This window comes from Salarias fasciatus, chromosome 8 (assembly GCF_902148845.1).
Source record: "Salarias fasciatus chromosome 8, fSalaFa1.1, whole genome shotgun sequence".
Classification (NCBI taxonomy): Eukaryota; Metazoa; Chordata; class Actinopteri; order Blenniiformes; family Blenniidae; genus Salarias; species Salarias fasciatus.
The window spans coordinates 17,749,567-17,773,364 of NC_043752.1; the positions used below are offsets into that span (position 1 = coordinate 17,749,567).

Below are 23,798 nucleotides of genomic sequence, written 5' to 3' on the forward strand. Positions count from 1 at the left end.
CGTCCTTCATCTCAATATGACGCTCTGTGCGCTGCGAAGCTAGAGGAACTGTAAACAAATCTATTTTACAATTAAATAAGGCCGGAAGTTCAGGTAAGAATATACTAGTAGTAATGCAGTGTAGCTGAAGTAGGTTATACTTGCTGCGGTGAGTGAACGATAAAAGATAAATGCCAAAATGAATCCAGACGCTAATGAATGGCAGAAGCTAAAGCTAGCTAAGAAAGCTAACAAATAGCGTTGATTCATTAGATTTACTTTGAGTCTCCGCATCTTGGGTTTCATGAAATGTGCGTAGCCTGAAGGTGTTTTATCTGAAGTTTGTGGTCGGTGTCGGCAGGATGAAGGTGGTGAATCTGAAGCAAGCCATCCTGCAGGCGTGGAAGGAGCGATGGAGCGACTATCAGTGGGCTATCAACATCAAGAAGAACTTCCCAAAGGGAGCCACATGGGATTACCTCAACCTCGCGGGTTTGTCGCGATTATCTTGCATTTTCATGCATGTCGATCATGTTGTGACTCTAAATTCCCTTCTTGTAATTTAGAGGCCCTTATGGAGCAGGCGATGATCGGTCCTTCTCCTAACCCGCTCATCTTGTCCTACCTGAAATATGCCATAAGTTCACAGGTGAGTCAAGAGGAAAGTTAGCAGCAATGTTTCAGAGACAGCTTTTATTATTTTGTAATATCTAAAGAGTCTCCTCTCTAATCCTAGATGGTGTCTTACTCCAGTGTGCTTACAGCTATCAGCAAGGTAACTTAATGCTTAATAACAAATGCAACTACTCATTCTTCAATGGTAATAGCAAGATTTTCACAAACATGTCTTTCTTGTTATAGTTTGATGACTTTTCCCGGGAGCTGTGCGTGAAGTCATTGTTGGAAATAATGGACATGTTCTGCCATCGTCTCAGGTGTGTTTACTTGATCATGTGGCAACATAATAAAAATCAAATGAACTACATACATGTATGTTGCATCATATGCCACAGCGGTTGGCGCTCTAACATGCCTTACTCTCTGCTTCTTGTCTGTTTCAGCTGCCATGGGAAAGCGGAGGAATGCATCGGCCTGTGCCGGGCGCTGCTCGGGGTGGTGGTGTGGCTGCTGCTGGGTTGTGCGTGGTACTGTGAGAAGCTGAGGGAACTGGGGCCGTCGGCCAGCACGGAGGCCAGCCTCCGAGCCTGTCAGGAGAGGCTGCACAGTCTGATGAGCAGCACCAAGAACAGAGCGCTGGTTCACATTTCCCGACTGGAGGACCAAGGTATTTGGACGGTGCTTTCGATGAAAAGTTTTTCACTCTGAATCAAAGCTGGTGCATTTGGCTGCGTTGTTAAAGCCTTCTCATTAATATAAGCGTTCACAAGTAATACAGTAGTTGGTCTTCATCCTCAGGCTCCTGGAACAATGTGGAACAGGCGATGCTCAAACTGACAGATGGCCTCAGCAGCGTATCCAACCAGACGCTACGGACTAAATTAGAGGAGAGTGTGTCACTTGTGAAAAGGTGAAGTTTCCTGGTCCTCACAGAGAGCTAATAAACTTTCTCCTGACTCCGGCAGGCTTTAACATTCCCCTCTGCTCTTTCCTCAGTATCCCTCTGATGCTGACTGTGCAGTCTGACCCTCCGCTTCACGCCTCCTTCCCATCAGTTCATGCCTTCATTATGCTGGAAGGGACCATGAATCTGACTGGGGAGACTCAGCCGCTGGTGGAGCAGCTCATGATGATCAAGAGAATGCAGGTGAACATTTTGTTGTCGTGAAAAAATGTAACATTAGACAACTTTTTTTAAACTGGATGAGTTTGGCAGAGATGGTCAGTGAGACCTGGAAGTGAAGTTTGTATGTTCTCCCTGTGCATTTGTGTGTTTTCGAGCCCTTCCAAAGCCTGCTTTGGATGAAGCACATTTTATCAAGTCAGAAATCTGGATGCTGCTTTGCATTTTATTCGTGTCGATTGTGTTTTTTTCTGCCCTCAGCAAATTCCTGCTCCTCTGTTTGTGCTGGAGATTTGGAAGGCTTGCTTCACTGGCCTCATTGAGTCACCAGAGGGCACAGAAGAGCTGAAATGGACCGCCTTCACTTTCCTTAAGGTGATACTCGCATTTCCTTTTAACATGTCTTATATCCCTTCATCTGCCACTTGATCTGTTGAACAGTATTTTTTTAATTCATTTTTGCTGCTCTGACATGTAATTAGTTACTTGATTTGGAATTAATCAAGTAATGACAAGTTTATGAAATGGAAACACACCTAAAGTAGGTGTGTTTAAATCTCTCAGCACTGATCAATAAAGTTTGTATTCTAATATTTTTGTCCAAGATTCCTCAAGTGCTCCTCCGATTGAAGAAGTATCCTCAAGGTGACAAAGGACAGGTGAATAAGCAGAATCACAAATGTTTTCAGTGTCTGAAGATGTAACATATGGCACAATACAGCTGTGCTTCCTCTTGTATTTGAACTCCTTCTCCAGGACTTCATGGAGGACGTGAACGTTGCCTTTCAGTACTTACTGAAGCTCACGCCACTGCTGGACAAAGCAGACCAGAGATGCAAGTACGTGCCTGGAAATCAGTCTGCATCCATCTTCAGAAGTGAGATCAGTAAACCAGCTCCGCGATGCTCATCGTTCTTCCTCTCTTTTTGTTTGTGTGCAGTTGTGATTGCCTGGGAATGCTCCTCCAGGAGTGCAATAAACTCGGTCTGCTGTCAGAAGCAAACACAGCCAACCTCACTTCCAAACGGTACGAGTTTCCGTGCTTTGAGTCGACAGCAGGAAGAATGAGTCGCACAGCGTTGCTCTGGTTACAGTGAGGATGTTATTTAAACACCATACTCATACAGTACCATGCTCCGCTCCGTCTCCTCCACCCTCTGGCCTTCCCCTCCCTCCTCTGCCCTCCGCCTGCCCCCCCCCACCCCCCCACCCCCCCCACCCCCCCACCCTCTTTGCACATTTGATTCAGGACTGAGGACAGGGAGTTCGCCCCAAAGCTAAAGACTGCAGAAAATGCAAACATCCAGCCGAACCCGGGTCTGATCCTGAGAGCCGAGCCCACCGTCACCAACATCCTGAAGGTACGGCCCTGACCCCTGACCCCTGACCCCTGACCCCTGACCCGATGGACCCAGGGTGCTACAGGTGTGGTTCAGTGACCCTGGAGTTCTGTTTCCGTCCATCAGACGGTGGATGCAGACCACTCCAAGTCCCCAGAAGGCCTCCTCGGGGTTCTGGGACACATGCTGTCTGGGAAGAGTCTGGACCTGCTGCTGGCAGCTGCAGCTGCTACTGGGAAGCTCAAATCTTTCGCCCGCAAGTTCATCAAGTGAGCAAACCAACACAGACAGATATTCTCTCCTTTTCTCCCTTTTCTTTTTTATTTACTGCGTCCTTTTGTTTTCAGGCTGAACGAGTTTCCCAAACACATCAGTGGGGAAGGATGTGAGTTTGAAAACACGAGCGCCGCGCTCCAGTGGGAACGAATTTCAGAGAAAGTTATTAATGATTCATGTTTCTCCTCAGCTAAGCCGGCGTCCGTCCGGGCCCTGCTCTTCGACATCTCCTTCCTCATGCTCTGCCACGTGGTGCAGACTTACGGATCCGAGGTTGGTGCATTTGAACTCTTCACACTCTCCCTCCTCACGGCGATGAGTGGACTGATTCACTCCTTTTAAAGTTTTCCGACCTGATGCAATCCCTCCTCCCTAGGTGATCCTGTCCGACCCCAGCCCGTCGGGGGAGACGCCCTTCTTCGAGACCTGGCTGCAGACGTGCATGCCGGAGGAGGGCAAGACCCTGAACCCGGACCACCCCTGCTTCAGGCCCGAGCCGGGCAAAGTGGAGAGCCTGGTGACCCTGCTCAACAACTCCTCCGAGATGAAGCTGGTGTGAGTGGCAGGCTAATCTGTCATTAGAGGGCTAATCCGCTCCAGGCGGCCAACAGGAAGTGCTTGAAGAACAGCTGTGAAAGAAAAAAATCTGTCATGTCAATATGTGTCAGTCAGGTGAAATGGCACGAGATCTGCCTCAACACCCCGGCGGCCATCTTGGAGGTGCTGAACGCCTGGGAAAACGGCGTGCTGTCCGTGGAGGCCGTGCAGGTCGGTGTGACTTCACCCTTTCCGTCTCATGTGACTGTTCCCCTCCGTTTCCGCCGACGTCCCTCCCTCCCGGCCGTCAGAACATTTTTTCCTCTAACGCCGTCGTCTGACTCACCGCTCCACTGAGCGTGACGTTTTCTGGTGAAAATGACGTGTGTGTTAAGTTGCGACATCGCATCCTGAAAATGCGAGGATTGCGGCGAACTTCTCTTTTCTTCACTATTCCATTCAAGTTTTTCTTTTTTTATCACGCGATATGGGAAATATGCGCAATGTTCTTTTATCGTGTCTTGCATTCTTCTGACCACATCCTTCCTTCCGCTTTTTCCGCCTCCGGGCATGTTTCTTTTTCGTCCTTGTTTTGTCCCGAGAGCAGAAGATCACTGACAACATCAAGGGGAAAGTGTGCAGCATGGCCATCTGCGCCGTGGCCTGGCTGGTGGCCCACGTCCGCATGCTGGGGAGGGACGAGCGGGAGAAGCCCCAGACCATGATCCGGCAGCTCGTCACGCCGCTGTACGGCGAGAACACCCTGCAGTTTTACAACGAACGGTACAAACAGGCGAAACACACACGTACGCACACACACACTCCAGATGAACGTCTCTAAAACGACGATCCGCGCCGACAGCGTCATCATCATGAGCTCCATCATGGAGCACATGTGTGCCGACGTCTTCCAGCAGACGGGCGCCACGCTGCGGCCGCCGGTGGAGGGCCAGGAGCCCATCCCCTACCGCAACCTGCTGCCGGCCAAGGAGCCCATCCACCGGGCGCTCAGCCGGCAGTTCCAGGCCGTCCTGAGGAAGGGCTGGGTGGACAGCCGCGCCCTGCACCTGTTCGAGAGTCTGCTCAACATGGGCGGCGTCTTCTGGTTCACCAACAACCTGGTGAAGGTACGGAGGTCGGCTCCAGCTGCGCCAGCGGAAGTTTTTCCTCTTTTTAACGGTTTTTCGGTGTTGGTTTGCCTCCCAGGAGCTCCTGAAGGAGACGCGGCAGGAGTGGGCCAGCCGGGTGGTGGAGCTGCTCTACAGCATCTTCTGCCTGGACACCCAGCAGATCACCCTCACCCTGCTGGGCACCATCCTGCCCAACCTGCTCACCGACTCGGCGCACTGGCACAGCCTGGCGGACCCGCCGGGGAAGGCGCTGGCCAAGTAAGAGCTCAACCCCCTCCCCAGACCCCAGATTCTCTTCGTTCTCCACCTGATGTCAATCTCCTCGACTCTCCAGGCTGTCCGTGTGGTGCGCGCTCAGCTCGTACTCGTCTCACCACAAGGGGACGTTCTCGGCCCGCCAGCGCAAGCGGCAGCGGGAGGACATCGAGGACTACAACAGCCTGTTCCCGCTGGACGACACCCAGCCGTCCAAACTCATGCGGCTGCTCAGCTCCAACGAGGACGAGCCGGCGGCGCTCTCCAGCCCCGGTCAGTTTTTTATCGTCGCCTGTAAATTACAGCGCCGGTGACCTTTCAGGCCTGTCAGTCTGAGCCGGGGATTAGACGCGGCACCAGATGGTTTTTCTTCTTTTTAAAGCAAATAGACTTTTTGAGAGCCTGTTAGCAGCGTGTTACTTCTTGTATGACCTTTAAATCACAAAGACAATTTTCCGGGAGGTTTGGCTTTACGGGCCTGCCTGTTCCTCTGAGGAGGCTTTTGGCTGTTGACAAGTTCCAGCTTGATTGTTCTGGTGTGCTGCTCTTATCTGTTCATCTACGCGACAGTTTTTACATTGAGGATTTAGCTCTAACTTCAGACGAACTCTGTCCTGAAAAGAGAAAAATGAAGCCGTCGTTTAGGAACAGATGATGTAAGATTTCAGTGGAAGGAAACATTTGCAACTCTTTAACCCAAAAAAACGACAAGTCAGCTTCCGCTTTTACACTCATCTTTCTTCTGTCTTCTCTTATCCGATGCTTTTACCGTGTGAAAAATTGAACAATTTTTGTGTTTTTCTGACTCGACAGGAGACCGGTCGATGAGCAGCTCCCTGTCCGCCTCGCAGCTGCACACCGTCAACATGAGGGACCCCCTCAACCGCGTCCTGGGTGGGTGGCAGGTTCGGCTCTGACACGTGAAAAGCCAAGTCGCGGCACGGTGTGAAACCAGGCATTCTTCTAGACTGATGCTCTCATTAGGAAACCTGGGAAACTCTGACTCCGATGCAAACATCCCACACCACGCTGGGTGGTTGATGCCTTTAAAGGCGATCTGACCGTACGGCTGAATGCGGGGCTTGAAGTGGGCGACGAGGCGATGAGTGTGAGAAACGCAGAGTTTCAGTTCGGAATGTTTCCAGACACAAAGTGGCCCGTCACGCGCCGTCAAAGAGCGGTTTTACTTCCTCAAGAAGGGCCACGCAGACAGGAGTGTTTGGGTGTTTTTTTTTTTTTTTTTTTAACTGTCTAACTTTATTATTAGACGCTTGTGGTCAAATTGGTGTTTCTGTTTTTAGCTGAGTGATTAGAGGAAATCCACAGCAGAGGCCCGATGTTCTGAACTGTTCTCTGCCTCGTTTTATAAAGATGATTTCCATCAGCTGAATGTTCGGTGCCTTCCTCCCCTCAGCCAACCTCTTCCTCCTCATCTCCTCCATCCTGGGCTCCAAGATGGCGGGGCCGCACACGCAGTTCGTGCAGAGCTTCATGGAGGAGTGCGTGGAGTGCCTGGAGCAGGGCAGCCGGGGGAGCATCCTGCAGTTCATGCCCTTCACCATGGTGAGTTACGAGGCGTTTACAAGGGAGGGAGTTCGATGCCCGTGTTTGTTTTAGACGCACTCCAGAAAGAGCGGGTGAAATCTGAAAAGTGGTCCAAAGGTCAGGATTGAGAAAAGCTTTTAGGAGTGATTTTGTTTAAAATACACACAAACAGCTGAGCGAGCAGGAAATCCATCTGTTTGGTGACAACATGACCTTTCGGTGCCACCCCTGGTTCTACTCTCGGTATTTCTGTCTGAAATCGGAGTAAATCCTCTTGGTGCCTGTCTTCAGGTGTCGGAGCTGGTGAAGCTGCCCGCCCTGGCCAAGCCCAAAGTGGTGCTGGCGATCACCGACCTGAGTCTGTCTCTGGGGAGGAGAGTCGCTGCCAAGGCCATTTCTGCTCTCTGAGCCGCCGGTTTAAAGTTACCACCATGTCAGGAGAACGGACGCCGCCGCCGCCGCTGTGGGCGAACCGAGACTCTGGAGTTAGTCGTGTTTTACTGTTGTTTTTTTTATTGTTTTTCATACTTGGAAAAATGTAAATATGTTTTGATGGAAAGAAGAAAAAAAATCTCAATAAACAGGAGTTCCTCTTTTGCAGGATTTATGTCAGAGTGAGTCATTTGATCGTATCGATCCTCCGGATTACTTAATGGTTACGTTAGTTTTGGAAATAACTGCAAAACGACATCTGACAGTCCCTGAATCACAGATCACATGATCACATGATCCAAACTCATGACTCCACGCACAGCGGGCAGGTGGTCATTCCCTCCAGAAACACTTCCTCTAATGACGTAACGTCCCAGTCCCCGCTCCACTTTTCACAAGAAGACGCACTTTCTTTCTTCAGTGATTCCCTTTTTTTTTTTTTTTATTAAAAGATTATCAAATAAACATTTACAGCAGGTTTTAAATTACAATTCATACAAAAATACCAACACACTAAGCTGAGTTAATGCACTGTTATCAAAAATAAATTCCCTAAATAAATATAACAAGTCTATAAATAGATATATAAATAGTAATAGATAAAAAATAAATACTCTTAAGAGATCAATAAATAAATACCATATTAGAAAATGGCAAAATGAGTGGCATTTTAGACAGAAGCCCAAAACCGAGGCGGCGTCCCGGTGTCAGCTGTCGGCGCCGTCCTCGCCGCTCCGGTCCAGAATCCGGAGGCAGCGGACGACGTCCCGGCCGAAGTCCTGCAGCCGCGCCAGGGTCAGGTGAGCGGCCACCTGGACCTCGTACTCCCCCGGGAGGTGCAGGGCGACGCTGGGCGGCGAGCTCGAGTCCGCCTGGAGCAGGTCCAGCATCTGCAGAGAGACAAAGACACACGTCCTCAGAGAGGGAGACGCAGGCGGCGGAGCTGAGGAGGATGAGGACGAGGAGGAGGGACGCCGCTGGTACCATGCTGATCTGAACGGCCAGGTCTCGGACGTCGGCCTGCAGCTCCATGACTTTCTCCTTGTGCTCCAGGCGAGGGGCGACGGAGCCGAGGGACGCCTCCTGCAGCTGCAGACCCTCGTGCATCTGCTTCAGACTCTGCTCCTGACGGGGAGAAAACAGGCCGGGCGTTACATCCGCCTCGTCCTCCTCAGAGAGCTCTCCTCTGAGACAGACGCTCACCACCGTGACGTTTTCCGACGCGACTTTGAGGACGGGAGCGTCGGGGAGGCGGATGGTGGCCGCCATTCTTCCCAGCTTGGCATTCTCAGAGGAGTTGAGCTTCAGGGTCTGCAGAGAAGAGGGGATTGTGGGAGGAAGTCACGGTCAGACTGCAGTTCGGTATGTCAGAAACAAACACCAATCCCCGTCATGTGCTCCGGTGAGGGTATGTTTGCACAGAGCTGAGCGGAGATAAACAGTGGGACCAGCAGCGCTCGTGTAAACACTGATTTAATGGATGTGATCCGGGTTTGTAACGTCGCCGTGTTAAGTGTCTTTGAGTGTTTCGAAACATAAATGTAAATAAAATGTGTGTCTGCAGGCCTCTGCTCAGCCCTCCAAACATCTGTCCCTGCATTACTGATTATGTTTTGGAGAAGGTGAAGATCACTCATTGCTCAGACGTTTGATTATCTGAAATTCCCAATAAATAAACATCTTCTTCAGCCCCTTGCAGCAGCATGCTGCGGTTGATTAACTCTGACATGTTTTCACAGCCTGTTCTTCCTCTTCTGGTGATGCAACTTGTTTCTCACTTGGATGTTTTTCAGAACTATGTCAGCAACTTTCTCCAGTTTCTCTTCTGGATTTGAATTTGGGTGAATCTTTTGGCACAGCCAGGGTCTGGAGGACTTCGGTTGTCCATGAATAAAACACCAGATCGTCTAATAAGATGCATTAAATGCACGAGCGCGGGAATGACCGGCGGCTGCGGCTCACCTCGGTGTAGACGCAGGACTTGTGCGTGTCGGGGATCGCCTGCAGGATCTTGTGCGCCAGGCTGCGGCTCCTCTGCACGAGCTCCTGGAAGCGGCGCTCCTCAACAAGTGCGCTGAAGTTCCCGCGGTCCGCGCGCGCGGACAGGGGCGCGCCGCGGGCCACCGAGGCCATGTCGCAGCAGCAGGGCAGGAAGAAGACTGGAGAGACCGGGACAGAACGGGCAGAGTCAGCGGAGGCGCGTCCACACAGTCCGCTGCCTTCCGAACACAATGTGGCCGTGTGTGCGCGCGGCTGCAGCACGAGGAGGAGGAGGAGGAGGAAGAGGAGGAGGAGGAGAACAAAGCGCGGCTCTCTGTCTCTGCCTCCGGCTCTGCGGCTCCTCTGTCCGGGTTTCTTGGCTCGTTTCTCCCCTCAGGACGGACCAACAGCCGCCCCGGGTAGGAATAGTCTCTGTAACATGAAGCCTCGAGCCCAAAGTAACTCCATCAGCTAAGGACGGGGAAGTTTGAGCTGATGGAGGAGCACGTGCTCTCTCATCTCGCTCTTTAACAAAAATGACAAAAAAAAAAAATCTCTAATATCATTTAGTTTCCAGCTCATCCAGAAAGCTGATCCTTCATTTCACTTGCAGTATTGTGTTGAAGATTCACCATCCACCACACACACACACACACACACACACACACTGCCACACACACTCACTCACTCACTCACACACGCACACTGAGTGAGTGTGTGTGCCGCCAGCAGCATTTCTCAAGCATTACCTCACTACTCACCAATCAGGACGCGCATGGCCTCTGCTGGGGGAAGCTCTTGAAGTATTGACCTCCGCCGCACACTATTCGTGATCGATTGAAAACTTATTGTCATATATATATGTAGCAGGACCACAGAGGGACTTCCCAACGCCGCTTCTTGCGAAGTCATGACACAGTCTTTAGAAATCTGACATACTTTGCGATTTCTCCCCAAATCACTGTATCAAATTTGGAATAAGTCCATGTGAGCATATTTAAATTGTAGGAGGTGGCTTGTAATCACAGAGCTTTAATATTTAAAATCTTCTAGGAATTGTGTCAAACACAGTTAAAATGAAAGAAATAAATGAGAAGTGAGGTTTCATTTTTAACCACTTCCAGTGAAAAAGTCACATTTTGATGATATTTCTTTCATTTTCATGATTGATGAGACATCGACAGGAAGCCGTGTGAGTCCACAGAATCTTGAAATCTAGGAAGAAAAAATGATCCAACAGGCTTTTTTTTTTTCTTATCAGAAACATGAAATCAAAAGTAATGACAAACCCTCTGAAATGTAGGACTTTTTTAAGAGGAACTTTCTCCTTCCTGTAGTCATCCTCAGTGCTTTTTCTCATTACGACCCCCTTTTGTGGAGAAATACTGTGGCTTCTGCTTTATCGTAAATGTAAACATATAGAAACTATTTGTGATTATTGGAAACAAGAGTGCAAAAGAATACGAAGATGTGCTGAAAAATAAGATAGAAAATAACTGTGTGAGATACTTGATTCCCCAAAGTGAGGCTAACATTGCAGCATTGAGGAATGTGTGATCAGATAGCGAGGAATCCACTGAAGTGTGTGCTTTAAGGTGATATAGGGTGAGTGAGTTCAGAAGTCCTTGTCTGGACATGTCAAGTATTGGGAAGTGAAAAAGAGGAAAGACATCCCGGCTGAGGACTGCCCTCTGCTGGGTTCAGGTCAAAACAGAGGAGGAAGAGCCCTTTTTTTAAAAAAAAAAAAAAAAAAAAGATTTTGTAATAATTATTTTCCTCCTTGCAAGCAGTTTCATCAGAAAATCAGTTCACATTCATTGAATTGGATTCAGCCGGGTATAACGAAATGCTTGGATTTAATAAAAACCAGAGATAATAGTTAGACATCTAAAAAAAAAAAAAAATAGTGAAAAGAATGGCATGAATATCCACTTTTTACTTCAAATTTTTGTTTTACTGAAACTTTGTTATGTCTTTTATCTTTGTGTTTGTTTTATTCAATTCAATTCCTGCTAATGAATTCATGAGATACACAATAAAAACCAAATTATTGTTTAAATGAGAATATATATAAAACCCCGTGTCCCTGCCTGTTTGACGCTTATTTTTTCAATACCAACTGCCTAAATCAATTATAAATGAAAGAAAAATTAAACATAAATACTTGGTTGAATAAAGTATTTTTAGGTACTTGGACTTTTAAGTATTTTCTTTTATTTGTATCAATATATACCATGTGATCTATACTTTTACAACTATACAAGTCATTACAGTCACAATTATTCAGATATTTCAACCTGTAGCTAACTGACAAATGTCCGACTTCCTATTTCAATTAGACAGTTTACCATCAGATCATTTGATTTTTTATTGTTTTTGTGAGAAATTCACTTTAAACATTACACAGCTAAACTGAATCCAGCGTCTGTTTTTGGTATTGTGGTATAAAAGTCGTGAATTGGACTGCAGCACATCTGCACTGAAGCCTCATAAGGTCAGTGATATTCATCCATTCACGCACTGACTCACACAACAACGGCAGCGGCTGCCGCGCACGACGCTCGGCTTGCTCAAGGACACTTCAACACAAGATGACCCCCTTTAGCAGCTGATCCACAGTCCGTCCAGAAGCAACGTTTTCCATCTCTGCACGTTTCTCTGTTGTGCTGCTTTTACGACACATTTACATTAAAGTTTTGCTTTAAAATGATACGCACTCAGTGACCTTTGAACCCACCTCAGAGGTCAGTCCCGTGTCTCCTTTGCTTCTTGCTCAAACATGAGGAAGTTGATCGGCCCGTGTCGCTGTGTCACTCGAGGTCGTGCTTGATAGGCTGCGAAATGAAGCTGTCCAATCTGATCCCTGAAACCCACACGGGCCTGAGCTCCAATCAGTCGCGCTGATGAAAGAGGAGCGTCGCTCGCCGCCACTCGGCGGCCTCATCAGTGACCCTGCTGGAAGCTGCGTTCGCCTGTGAGGCCCTGAACAATGCGCTCGTACAGAAAACGCCTTGTCCTTTCCTTTTCAACCCTTCGATCTTAAGCCTGAAGAGCTTCACAATGTCACCTCTGTTTCTGCAATTACAGGGAGCTTGAAGAAATGTGGGACATAATCGCTTTCAGATGTGATCTGCTTCCTGAGTGTCTTGTGGCGTTAATGGGGTTTTGAAATCAGGTTGCTCAGGAATGATGGAGGAGTGTTACCGTCACCTTTCACATCTCCGGTGCTTCACTGTAACATTACTCACAAACATTCCTGTTAAGATAGCTTTTCCCTTTTTAGGCAGAATCGTGGAAGTTTTCAGATTACGTGTACTGCGGTTCGAAACAATGCCTCCGATCCAGTAGAGATGAGGAGCCAGATCTCTATAAAACCCAGGTTTTATTGACTTCTCCTTCCATGGAAGTTCATAATGACGTGGGAATCCAAGACTTATGAGAAACTGGCAATGCGTTTTTCACTGAGTGCTCTCCCCGTGAAAGCATTGTCCTCCTCAGAGGGAGCACGATGCTCAGAAAGTCAACTCAGATTACAGTGGAAGCTGATGTTGTGACTTGTTCTGTTCTTCCACGAAAAGCCTGACTCAGCGAGCTCGACGCTGAATCACAGATCAGAACGTCTGGGTATAGATTCACTCCGGAGACATGCATTCAGCAGAATTAATATCAAAGACTCCACACATTTACAACAAAACAAACATGTACAGTTATGACTTCTCCCATAAAATAGACTGAAAATACTCTTTCTAAACAACCCCCCAAGCCACCAGGGGGCCCCAGAGCTGCATGTTCAGGCTCTTATAGTTTATTTATGAAGTGATTTTCACAGGTAAAAATCACAAAGTGCAGTACAGAACAAGATAAAAAGACAAAAAAGACTATGGTGAGACAGTCAGCTCAAAGCTTCCCTATATAAAAATGTCTTTATCTGCATTTTCGTCTGTGTTGGAGTGGGGCCTTAAATCTGGTTTTAAATCTCGTAACTAGCAGTGAAACAAAAAGAAAACACAGTTTTCAGGGGCGAAGGTCAGAGCACGGCCTGGATGGATCCATCAGCTCGCTTCAAAAACTCATTTCCTGCAGACCTTGAACAGGTTAAATAAGACGGGAGAACAGCGGCGGCGCGGCGCCAGCATGAGGCCAGCCCGGCGCTTCCCTCTCTGCCCGCCCGGCTCCTTGCAGGCCGCATGCTGCTTCATTTCTCCCCGAGGGCCGATTCAGTAAAACTGCACAGCAGCGAGATCAGCAGCACGCTGTGTATTAAAATTAAATATTTAAGCATTAAAACAGTGAAACCTTGAAGTGTTTAAAAGTATTAATTCTGCATAAACACATTCAAACACTGTGGTGCACTTTGCTGCTGGACATGTAAACACAGTGATGAGTAATCACCCGGTTAGAGTTATGTAATGTTTAGTGGAGAGTGAGTGCAGTGGTTTGGGAAACGTGGACACTGGATTCTGTGTGGAGTTTGCATGTTCTCTGCATTTTGTTCCCACCGTTTTGTTTTGCATTTAATCCTAATATCAGTGTCGGTTCCAGTTCTACATGCATAAATCAATGTGTTTTCAATAATGCATGTGTGTATTTAAACTGAACCCCGAGCGAAGAGAGAGAGTTTCCCACCACAGGAGGCGCTGTGCGACACGAGGTGGCCCTGGAGGCTGCGTCCTGCCATCAGCCTCTGGAGAAAAGGCCTCCGTGTCAGAGTTGTGACACCCACCTGAAATGAAGTCTCCTTGGACGACGCATCTCAACTTTTTTCGGCTGAAGTCTTAAACCGACAGCCGTTCGCTCGGCTCCCCTCGCCGGGGAGACCACGTGTGACCCTGGAAACATTTTCACCTGCAACCCGACCCCGAGCAGGGCCGCGCTCCGCCGGATTGGATGCGTCACCTTATCCCCCACTTTGTGTCCCATTACCCAGCAGTTGTAATGCTCACGCCAGTGTAACGTGTCCGAGGCAGCGGCGGCGGCGGCGGCGGCGGCAAGCCGAGCCGGCCTGAAATTTAAATTAACCTCGGGGAGCATCTATGCATGCCTGCCGGGGAACAGAGGTGTTGCATTACCGGCGGCCTCGCCGCGGCCGTGCACACACACACACACACACACACACCTGTAGTACAAAAAAAAATGTGCACACACACTCACGTAGAAATACTGACACACACACACACACGTCTGTTTGTAGTTCTCTGTTTATCTCCTCCAGTGGTGAGGCACCTTAACAGTGGCTGGTTTCAAAGCCACCGTGAGAGCCTGTTATCAGGGAGCTGCGTGTGTGTGTGTGTGTGTGTGTGTGTGTGTGTGTGTGTGTGTGAGGCAGGAAATGTCAGAGCGAGAGGCTTACCATCTATTTTTCAGTGCCGTTGAGCCTCCTGCTCGTCATGGGAGGCAGTACCTTCCTTCCTTCAGCCCGGCTCGGCTGAGATCAATATCACCGTGTTCTGTAAAACCAACTCCACAAACTCTGAAGGATCTGAAACTGTCGCTCGTTATTAAATTACAGAAAAACGTTAGCAGAGTCCCGGCTTTGCCAGCCGCTAAATTCACTCCAACAAATAAATACTTCATCAGTCGGAGAACTTTTTTCATCCATAAAAGATGAAATTGATTCCACCTGAATGTTAACAGAGTCGCTGAATATATTAACTTAACATAGAGATGAGTAGAAGATAAACTCTCCTTTCCACATTAACCCACCCGAAGTGTGGGATGAGGGGGGAACCGTGGGGTCAAGGGTCATGCTCAAGGGGAATCAAACCTTCTGAGCCAAAATCCACTCCTCTAACCTCCACAGGCCACTGCTGACCTTTATGACTGGCTCAATCGAATGTTACTCTGACATTACTTTCACCTGTTATGAAATTTTGTCAAAATGTCATTTCTCCATGTTGTTTTTTTTTTTTTTTGATAAATTAGCCAAACTAGATCTGACTGCAGGCCACAATTCACTCTCTTTCTCACATTAAAGGGATACTTCAACATTGTGGCAAATTGGCCCATTTAGCGCAATTCCTTCGTCATTTCGAACAGCATACTTACTTTTTTTGTGAGGGCGAGCTGTTGTTTATTCAGAGGTGAGTCGGGGAAGGTTTTCAGGACGGACACAATGGAAGTGGATGGTATTTTTGTTCCCCCTCGTCAAACTCATCAAATACACAATCCAACAACCCCAAAACACTTTGGTGGACACGTTATAATCCACACATTCACAACGCTGTGAAATATTAATGCAAAATTACGAGATTAGTTGTTTATGCAAAGATTGCTAAAACGGAACTACTTACTAAACATGGCGTCTGGGCGTAGTGATCTCAAAAGAAAAAGTAGTTCCCAGTATTTGCTTCAGTGTCGTAACGCTACAATATTATTTGTTGGTGTTCCACAGCGTGGTGAATGTGCGGATTATAACGTGTCCACCAAAGTGTTTTGGGGTTGTTGGATTGTGTATTTGATGAGTTTGACAAGGGGGAACAAAAATACCATTCACTTCCATTGTGTCCGTCCCGAAAACCTTCCCCGACTCACCTCTGAATAAACAACAGCTCGCCCTCACAAAAAAAGTAAGTATGCTGTTCGAAATGACTAAGGAATTACGCTAAATGGGCCAATTTGCCAAAATGTTGAAGTATCCCTTTAAGCTTCAATTCTCAGCCAATATCAAAGTTTTATGATAGAAGACGCTCATTTGTGAACAGATTTCACTTAAACGGTGATTTGAACAGTCCACAAAGCACTGTGTTGATCACATTCACACACCACCGGGGGCAGCTGCTTTTCCAAGGTGCTCCGTCCATCCATCGGGTGTAATTTTACTCAGGGTGAGATTTTACTCGGAGATTCGATTCGATTCGAACATTCCTATTGACAGTTGACCACTCCACCGAGCGCCACAGTCGCCTCTCATGATGCTGATGTTGACAATCGTAAAACAAAACGGTGTAAATCTCTAACTCATTGTGCGAGAAGGAAGCTTAAAGGGACGGCCATTCCCTTTTCAATGCTTCAGTCTGTTACAGCTGCACCACTAATGCTTCACTAACAGCACATTTTATAGCTTTTAATCACATTTAATTGACCTGGAAAACACATTTTCTACTTTACTAACAGTTTTAGATCCACCTGCTCTTTAACCTTACAGTTCTTATTCTCCTCCTGAAACGCTTGAAGATAGAACTCTGTTTCCAAACTCAGAAAGAAGCTTTAAATCAATATTTCCCTGTAGATCCTGGCAGGATATATACCAGTATTCTCCAAATCCACTGTGATCATAAATACTGAGTGTGTGTGTGTGTACGTGTGTGTGTGTTCTGCAGCAAAAAGCTGGTCATTTTCACTCCACCTGCATTAAGTCTGTTTTATCACACCGTGCATCATTAAGGAAAAGCCATTCTCAGTGAGAAGCAGAAATACAGCTGTGCTGAATCGTTCCGTCTCCCGGTGGCAAGTTTTGAGCCCGGCAGCGTTTTGCACTCAGAAGAAATCAGGCCTCCGCTAACACCGAGTGCCACCTGTGGGAGAGAGGTTCTTTCAGGATGGGGCTGGCAGAGCGCGGACCCTCCCCCTCGCTGCCCAAGGGCATTTTGGAAAGTGCTTTACCCAAGTAAGGGCAACGCCAGGCATCTGAGAGGGGGGCAGATGCTCCCCTGTGGCGCCCTCGCTGAGTTTCTCCTCAGGAACTGGGTCACACGACGACGCCGGGCGCAGTCCCCGACATTCTGCTCCAGTGTTTTTATGGCCGTCATAAATGATTTAGCGGGCCCGCTCGGCTCTGGAGGCATGTGTGTGTCAGACACAGGGAAGCCCTTGTTGACAAACCCTTCCCCGCATCTTAAACATCAGATTTCATTATTCAGCACAGCGCCGGGCCATTCTCACGTTGCACTCCGGCGCGTCCGAAGGCATTGTCCTGATGTGGATTAAACTGTGCCTCGGCCCGAATGCATTTCCCTTTCTGAGCTCTTTGGTCTGTATTGATAATTTTGGAGATAGAGATCCGGCTTCCTCTCCTCCCTCCCCGCCCCGGTGAAATATGAGACTGACAGCCCGGCTGACCGCTTTAAATGGAGCGGCAGGACGCGGCCTCATAAATGTTATTTTGAAAGCCCATGTGAGCGTCCGCCCCGGACGATCCGCTCGCCGCCCCGCGTGCTTATTAAAGTCACCACAATGAAAACGGGCAGAGGAGCCGAGGCTCGGTGGAGATAACCAGGTATGATCCTGCAGGATCCTGCTCTGGTCCCTTAATTACTGCGGGTGAAGAGGTGAAAGTAATGAATGTTTGCTGAAAACACACACACACACACACACATCTTCCCTGCTTCATGACACCTGAGCACACAACACTAATCTTGCAATATCTGCTTGTAGAAATCAATGTTTTCTGCCAATCTGACGATGACGTGCGGAGCGTTTCTGGCTCGTGAATGAAGACAGACACGCCATTAGCTTAATGTGTTTTCCAGGGCTGCAGTCTGTTTCTCATAATAATCCGTTTTAAATGGCTTTCCTTCCACCGGGTTCGCTCGTTACCAGATAGACACGCGTATAATATTAACTTCTGGTTCGTCCAAAGTTGGACCGAACTCATTCAGCAGGCCGTGCATCCGTCTCAAACATCAGAGGAGCCGAAGAAAACACCTGAAATGCAAAACATATTTTTACTTTTATTATAACAGTGGGTTCCTTCAGGGTCTGGATGTAAAACAGTTGCGCGTGGAGTCTTCTCGCGGCGGCGCCGTCCCGCCGTGCGTATTGCTGTTTGACGCCGCCTCCTGCACCGTCGGCGTTCGAGAGGTGTGTCGAGGCGCATGCACCACTGGAGAAATTCCATTTGTATCCCATTTTTGGATGTTCGACAAAAAAACATGCCGCTGCTTTCACTGGCGGACCATCATCTCAGTACAACAGGACCTTCTAATGGGCGGCAGCGAGGTGAATTATTCATCCTGGCCGGGTTGCATCTGCCGGCTTTCCCTGTGCCGGCGCTTGTTTTATTGCCCGGCTTGGCTCCGTGACAACGGCTGGGGAAAAAACCCAGACCGATGATGACCTTGTCTGCAGGGCCTGTACGTCGGTCCCGCTCGCCGCGAGACCCGGCGGCGTCAGACCACAGTACTGATGGTGGAAGACTCCTCGGACTTGCCCTGCCTGCTGGGCAGAGATTTGAGGTACTCCAGGTGCCGGCGCGCGTCCTCCTGATTGGCCCTGACGTAGTAGACCAGGTAGGAGATGACCATGGTGAACCAGCCGAACATGACCACCAGCATGGCCACGTCCGTAGTCCTCTTCATCACCGCGCACAGGTCTACGTCCGGCGCCAGCAGGAAGGCGAGTCCCTCAACGCCTATCTCCTTGGGATCCGAGGTCTGGCACACGATGCCCGCGAGGGAGGCGGGCTCCAGGTCCACGTGCGGCATGGCCATCTGCATGTTGCAGTCGCAGTGCCACGGATTGTTCGTCAGATTGGCTCGGGCCCGCAGGCCCTCGAAGGCCTCGGCGTTGAAGTTCACCAGTTTGTTGGAGGACAAGTCGATGAACTGCAGCGAGGCGCCGAGGCCCCTGAAGGCCCCGGGCTCCAGCTGGCTCAGCTCGTTGTGCGACAGGTCCAGCTCCGCGAGGTGCGGCAGACCCGCGAAGGCGTTGGGCGGGACGGCGGCGATGAGGTTGAAGTCCAGGTAGACGCGGCGGGTGTCGTTGGGGAGGTCCTGCGGGACCTCCGTCAGCTGCAGGTTGCTGCAGCGCACCGTCTTGCCGCCGCCCTCACTCTCCGAGCAGTAGCAGCTCTTGGAGCAGCTGGTGGCGGCGTGATGGAAGCAGAAGGTCATCAGCACCAAGCTGTGCAGCAGCAGACACATGACCACCGAGTGGCGCAGCAGCCAGTCTGCAAGCAGGGGCATTGTGGGGCATGCTTCAGGGACCGGGGGCCCGAGTCCGCCTCAACCACCCCGGTAACAGCTGAACCTGCGGCAGAAAAACAAGAGAAAGTCAGACGATTACATCGATTATTATGTGCAACGCTTTACTTCTGCACAAGTCCGATGATTAAAAGTGTTCTCCAAGCCAGTAGCACCGTCTGTGGGGGGTACAGTGGCTTGTATAATTGCGGCGCGGAGACAGCAGGAACGCTCGTTTCAGCATGTCGGTACCCAGAAACAACCACGCTTTGTTGTATTTCCAGGAAAGTCCGAGGATCAAACATTCTCTTCATCCGAGCACAATAAACAAGCAAAGAAAAATACTTAGATGTCACTGTGTCTCTTTTATAATTGACATCCCCGCAGTGCGGCGCTATTTCGGTCCCAGAGGGTGACATTAACATACTGATGTGTGTGAAGAACAGAATGTTCTGAAACTGGACTTTCACAGAGGAAGACTTGTTTCCAGTTCTCTGATCACTGCTTTTTTTTTCTCTTGCTTGGTGTCTTCAGAGATTCACCATTCAGTCAGAGATAAAAGCTTATCTCTGTGCCCTCTGGAAACTCGCAGGTTTACGCCTTAACACACGTCATTAACAGCTGATCAGAGCTCCCTCCTATCCTGTTACTAATCCCTTTCAGGAAAAACTTTGGCCAGCCTCGGCCGCCCAGGGCGTCCGCTGGGGCAAATACTGACGCTGCAAACGGCGCAGGGACCAAGCCGAACACTTCGACCTGCCCGATTCGTACAGAGCAACTCAACCGGGCTGCTTAATTTCTTGAAAACAGCTGGAGACCGGACAAGATCCACTTACTGAGATTAAAAAATGAAATCGATCTCTAAGTACCTCAAAGTATCGCATGACGTTAGGGGGGTGGAGGACGGCATGCACTGGCCCTGGTAGTGTGTGTGTGTGTGTGTGTGTGTGTAGCAGGTGATTTGTCAATGAGACGCAGCTAACACAGGTGAAGTCCGACGCAAAGCGCAGATCAGGCGAGCTTCTCCTCACGTGTGACACATTTATCCAAACGTCTTCTCCAAGGCCGGGGAAAGCAGCTTTCAGAAGGTTTCCCTTTGCACTCGGCGTCGAGGGGAAAACGGCACAGCGAAAGCAGCTTAACACCAGAGGAAATGAAGGGTCTTGCTCTGTACTTTTCCCGTCACCCAGGACGCCAGCCGGGTATTTCACTGGGAAATAATGGAGGAGCAGATGCAGGAGGTTGGCGATGGAGGAGGAGAAAGCGAGCGGGCGAAAGGGGGAGGGAAACTGGACGGATGAGAGCGCGGGGCTGAGCAAGACAAAGAATGATATCAAGAAGATTTAAGGAGAGGGTTGGCTTTACAGTGACAACACAGAGAACGCCGCCTGACACTAATGAGGCATCAAGGAAAAGGGCAAATGTGAGGAAGTCAGCTGATGGAGACAGCTGGCAGTGAGGGAATAAGTGGGAGAGGGAAGAGAGATAAACACGCCGCGGTCCACTCAGGATGGAAACCTGATGATTGGAAGGGTGGGGCGGCGCCGGGGAGAATCAGATAATTTGTCACAGGCGAAAAATGTCACGGTTTTATTGACGGCTCGCGCCGTTAAAGCAAACAAAGCCGCCTTTACAGGAACACGGCTGCTGCTCACGCCAAAAAGTGAGTTTACTACTGAATGAGGAAAGCGCTGCGTCACTGGAAATGACTGTCCAGCTTTTATTCACACAATAAATGCAGCAGTCATGAATAAAAAAACAGCCCACTGGTCGGTGTTTGGGTTCATAAATCCACGGCTGTCAGGGCTCTGCACTGACAACTCTCTGGCTCCACTTGTGACAGAGGCTCATCTGGACTCAAAGCCAAAAATCAACAGTATTACAGCCCAGCATAAATTCACGGTGTCAGGGTAGTTTTGTGATGCTCTTCTCTCATGTATGGCTCCAGCCTTTTTATAGCATCCCTTAGAGGCTGTAAACACTGCATGAATATTAAATAAGCCCATGCTTTACAGTTCTATATGGAAAGTAAAGTCAAAGAGCATTTTTTGCATCTTTAAATTGAAAGTGTGACAGTTAATGTAGCTGTAATCATATTCCACTGCTTTCAGCTCCATCCACTTCACAAAGCGCCAATCTAAATTACTGGATGTGCTCTTCTTTTTCCCATCCTCAGAGCAATAGACTGTGCTTGCAGTTTTCCATTGTGCCTTTACAATGAGATTTGTACTTTAGCTTGGAGTAAATGCACAATAATGCTGAATAGCCACATCTCTTTATAGTGCAATAATGACTTTAAGAGATGGGGTGTGCTCACAAGATTCAGCACAATCTCCACATCTTCACTACAAACTTTAATCTATAACTTCAGTTTAAAGAGCAAAGTGAAGTTTCAGACATCAGGTCTTGGAGTAATTTTAATTTCATTCTGAAGAAACAGATCGGGTTGATTATTAACTCAAAGGAGATCAAGATGAGCCTTGTGGGAACTGATACCCTTGTTAAGTTTGTCTTTCATCCTGTTTTCAGCACGAGACATCCAGCGCCAGCTTATGTCTCACATCAATCATGAATTTAAAAAAAAATCAATAAGTGAGGCTGTTTTTCTCTTCAGGAACAAAATAAATGAATGCTTAGAATATGGCAAAGAGCACATCAGCTTTTAGATCATATCTCTCACACACACTCACGTCTTCGCCGCTTTCCCTCTTCTTTCCATGATGCCTTCTCTTTTCTGAGCCGGAGCCGGAAAACCAAAGGGTCCAGCGGATCAGGAGCAGCTCTCTCGGGCTCTCGGCTTCGCTTCCATCAGGTCCTCGTTCAACTTGTGCGGAGAAGAGAGAAAGAGAGAGAGAGAAGAAGGAGAGAGAGAGAGAGAGAGAGACGCTCCGGCAGCCGCGCCGCGCCGCTGGAAATGCTGCTGCGCTTCAGGGCGCGCGCCGCGCCGCGCCGCGCCGCTCCGCGAGCGCAGCCTTTTAGTTTCCACGCAACCAGGAGACCCGGGAACACTGGGCGGGCCGGCAGGGGCGCGGTGCCGGGGCTAGAGGGCTCCGGTTCTCGTTCTGGGCCGTCAGAAAGCAGAGCAGAGCAGGTGGAGCCGCGCGGCGCTGAGAATGACCGTGGCGCGGTGCGCAACGCGTTTACGCACGGGAGCCTGCGGGAGCGGCGCGTGCGGCGGCCGCTGCCGGAAACGGAGCCGCGAGCTGGGTACAGTCATGCAGAGATGTAACAGCATGACTGATTGCATTCATTCACTCGCTCCCCCTGATTGCCGCCAGTGGAGTACGTTTCATGTTCATGCATCAGGTATCAAGTGCAGGAGTGGCACTGCCGCGCGCACGCGCACCGAGAGGAATGAGCTCATGCACGAGGCGAAGCGCATATATGGGCTGCCTTGCCTACACTAATCATGTTTGATCTGAAGCTTGTTGTTTCAAACATGGGGCGCTGGATCTCCGGCAGGCTCCAGCCCCTTTTTCCTGCCTGCTGCCAGCCGATAAGGAAGCCCAGTCAAATCCACGGCGGAAACAGACGCGCGTGAGCGCGAGACTGCACGGGAGACCCTGCCAAGCAGCTCGCCATGAGGTATTAATGGAATTAAAATCAATAAAGTGGGATCCTCTACCCAAACTCCCATGCTGGTGCGCACAGATTGTTTAGAATTAACTTCTCTCTTTCTTTCTTGATCATTTCAAGTGGAATATTGCTGTTCTCTAAAACTGGTTGACATCTCTGTGCATTCAAATATCCATCTCTCTCAACATTCAGAGAGATGAGTGTTGCATAACCACTGATGTATATGAGAAATTTTAAGACCGAAGGTCACTCAACCAGTGGTTTTAGGGCATTCATGCAACAAATAAAATTGTTTTCTACAGTTTTGCTCAAGTTGTTCACCTGTAATATTGATGCTGAAAACCTCTCTGGGGTGTGTTTCCTCCCAGGGTTTGCAGCTCGATGGTAAAACTGACACTCCATGTTCATCACGCTGCAGCTCTCCTCACAGCCTGGAGGTTTTGAGGCTCCTCTTGTCAATTAGAAGACGATCAGATAGGTGGAAAAGCATATGACAGGGAAACAGCAGAAAATAGGATTAGTTTCCTCATCGGCAGAGCAGAGTGCACTGGCAGTCAGTCTTCCCCGGCTTTATCAGATTACTTCAGATGCACCGTGGTTGGCAGATAGACGGGCGCTGTGCGCATTAGAACCCGGCATTAGTCTTGATGGACTTCACTCTCCAGTGGATCAAAGTTTTATTTCTGTGCTTGTTGTTTATGCTCCAGTTTGTCGGATCAGACAGGTGTCTTCTCCCTCTGGGGCAGATTTTTGAAAGAGGCTGCTAAGAATCGACTCTGCTGGTCGAGGATCCTGGTCTATCTGCACCCTATGAGGCCAAAAACATGTTTGAACAAAAGTTTCCCACAGGAAGAAGAATGCATTTTCTTTCTCAGTGCTGGTAGAACAAAAGAACTTATGCTAATGGGGTTTCTGGATATCTTTTTTCTTTCATTTGAGCAGGAACTCAAACATGTGCGGGCATTAAGCCTGCAGCATGCGCTCCCTCTGTCTCCGACACACAGCTTACTCCTCGTCACCAAGCAAGATCAAAGTCTCGCCTCGCCTCTGTGAATACAGCATTAACCTGCTTTAGTTATTTATTTATTTCCACATCTTTTCTTGAACT

General features: G+C 48.9%; 3 protein-coding genes across 6 annotated transcripts; 1 reads left to right on the plus strand and 2 right to left on the minus strand.

Moving 5' to 3' along the window:
* On the plus strand, nucleotides 1–7,406 carry med24 (mediator complex subunit 24). Of its 3 annotated transcripts, none has more exons than XM_030098298.1 (25): nucleotides 1–93; nucleotides 341–471; nucleotides 546–628; nucleotides 716–754; nucleotides 841–914; nucleotides 1,041–1,264; nucleotides 1,396–1,507; nucleotides 1,594–1,744; nucleotides 1,982–2,095; nucleotides 2,326–2,379; nucleotides 2,477–2,559; nucleotides 2,661–2,747; nucleotides 2,970–3,081; nucleotides 3,187–3,329; nucleotides 3,408–3,445; nucleotides 3,527–3,609; nucleotides 3,713–3,891; nucleotides 4,005–4,104; nucleotides 4,481–4,656; nucleotides 4,736–5,000; nucleotides 5,080–5,261; nucleotides 5,338–5,531; nucleotides 6,072–6,152; nucleotides 6,673–6,821; nucleotides 7,095–7,406. In XM_030098298.1, the coding sequence occupies exons 2-25, from the start codon at nucleotides 342–344 to the stop codon at nucleotides 7,209–7,211; spliced, it is 2,970 nt and encodes a 989-aa protein (XP_029954158.1). In that variant the 5' UTR covers nucleotides 1–93; nucleotide 341; the 3' UTR covers nucleotides 7,212–7,406. The 3 variants fall into 3 exon arrangements, with proteins under 3 accessions (XP_029954158.1, XP_029954160.1, XP_029954159.1); XM_030098300.1 differs by having other exon boundaries at nucleotides 2,982–3,081; XM_030098299.1 differs by having other exon boundaries at nucleotides 32–93; nucleotides 321–471.
* Nucleotides 7,407–7,681: 275 nt separating this feature from the next.
* Nucleotides 7,682–9,902, minus strand: LOC115393372 (uncharacterized). The gene is made up of 4 exons (XM_030098357.1): nucleotides 9,198–9,902; nucleotides 8,439–8,546; nucleotides 8,220–8,360; nucleotides 7,682–8,125 (listed from the first exon to the last, which is right to left on the minus strand). The coding sequence occupies exons 1-4, from the start codon at nucleotides 9,366–9,368 to the stop codon at nucleotides 7,943–7,945; spliced, it is 603 nt and encodes a 200-aa protein (XP_029954217.1). The 5' UTR covers nucleotides 9,369–9,902; the 3' UTR covers nucleotides 7,682–7,942.
* A 7,967-nt stretch (nucleotides 9,903–17,869) lies between these two features.
* lrrc3ca (leucine rich repeat containing 3Ca) lies at nucleotides 17,870–22,507 on the minus strand. 2 transcript variants are annotated; one of them, XM_030098347.1, is made up of 2 exons: nucleotides 21,805–22,507; nucleotides 17,870–19,181 (listed from the first exon to the last, which is right to left on the minus strand). In XM_030098347.1, exon 2 carries the CDS (start codon nucleotides 19,115–19,117, stop codon nucleotides 18,323–18,325), a length of 795 nt encoding a protein of 264 aa, XP_029954207.1. In that variant the 5' UTR covers nucleotides 19,118–19,181; nucleotides 21,805–22,507; the 3' UTR covers nucleotides 17,870–18,322. The 2 variants fall into 2 exon arrangements, with proteins under 2 accessions (XP_029954207.1, XP_029954208.1); XM_030098348.1 differs by having other exon boundaries at nucleotides 21,799–22,507.
* Between the last annotated feature and the right edge of the window lie 1,291 nt (nucleotides 22,508–23,798).

Bases quoted from the DNA above. Each gene is read 5' to 3' on its own strand.
- med24 (XM_030098298.1), top strand. From the start codon at position 342: ATGAAGGTGGTGAATCTGAAGCAAGCCATCCTGCAGGCGTGGAAGGAG. The intron at 629-715 runs GTGAGTCAAGAG...CTCTAATCCTAG, and splicing joins AATATGCCATAAGTTCACAG to ATGGTGTCTTACTCCAGTGT. The intron at 6,822-7,094 runs GTGAGTTACGAG...GCCTGTCTTCAG, and splicing joins AGTTCATGCCCTTCACCATG to GTGTCGGAGCTGGTGAAGCT.
- LOC115393372 (XM_030098357.1), bottom strand. From the start codon at position 9,368: ATGGCCTCGGTGGCCCGCGGCGCGCCCCTGTCCGCGCGCGCGGACCGC. The intron at 8,361-8,438 runs GTGAGCGTCTGT...TCTCCCCGTCAG, and splicing joins CGTCGGAAAACGTCACGGTG to GAGCAGAGTCTGAAGCAGAT. The intron at 8,126-8,219 runs GTACCAGCGGCG...GTCTCTCTGCAG, and splicing joins TGGCCGTTCAGATCAGCATG to ATGCTGGACCTGCTCCAGGC.
- lrrc3ca (XM_030098347.1), bottom strand. From the start codon at position 19,117: ATGCCCCTGCTTGCAGACTGGCTGCTGCGCCACTCGGTGGTCATGTGT.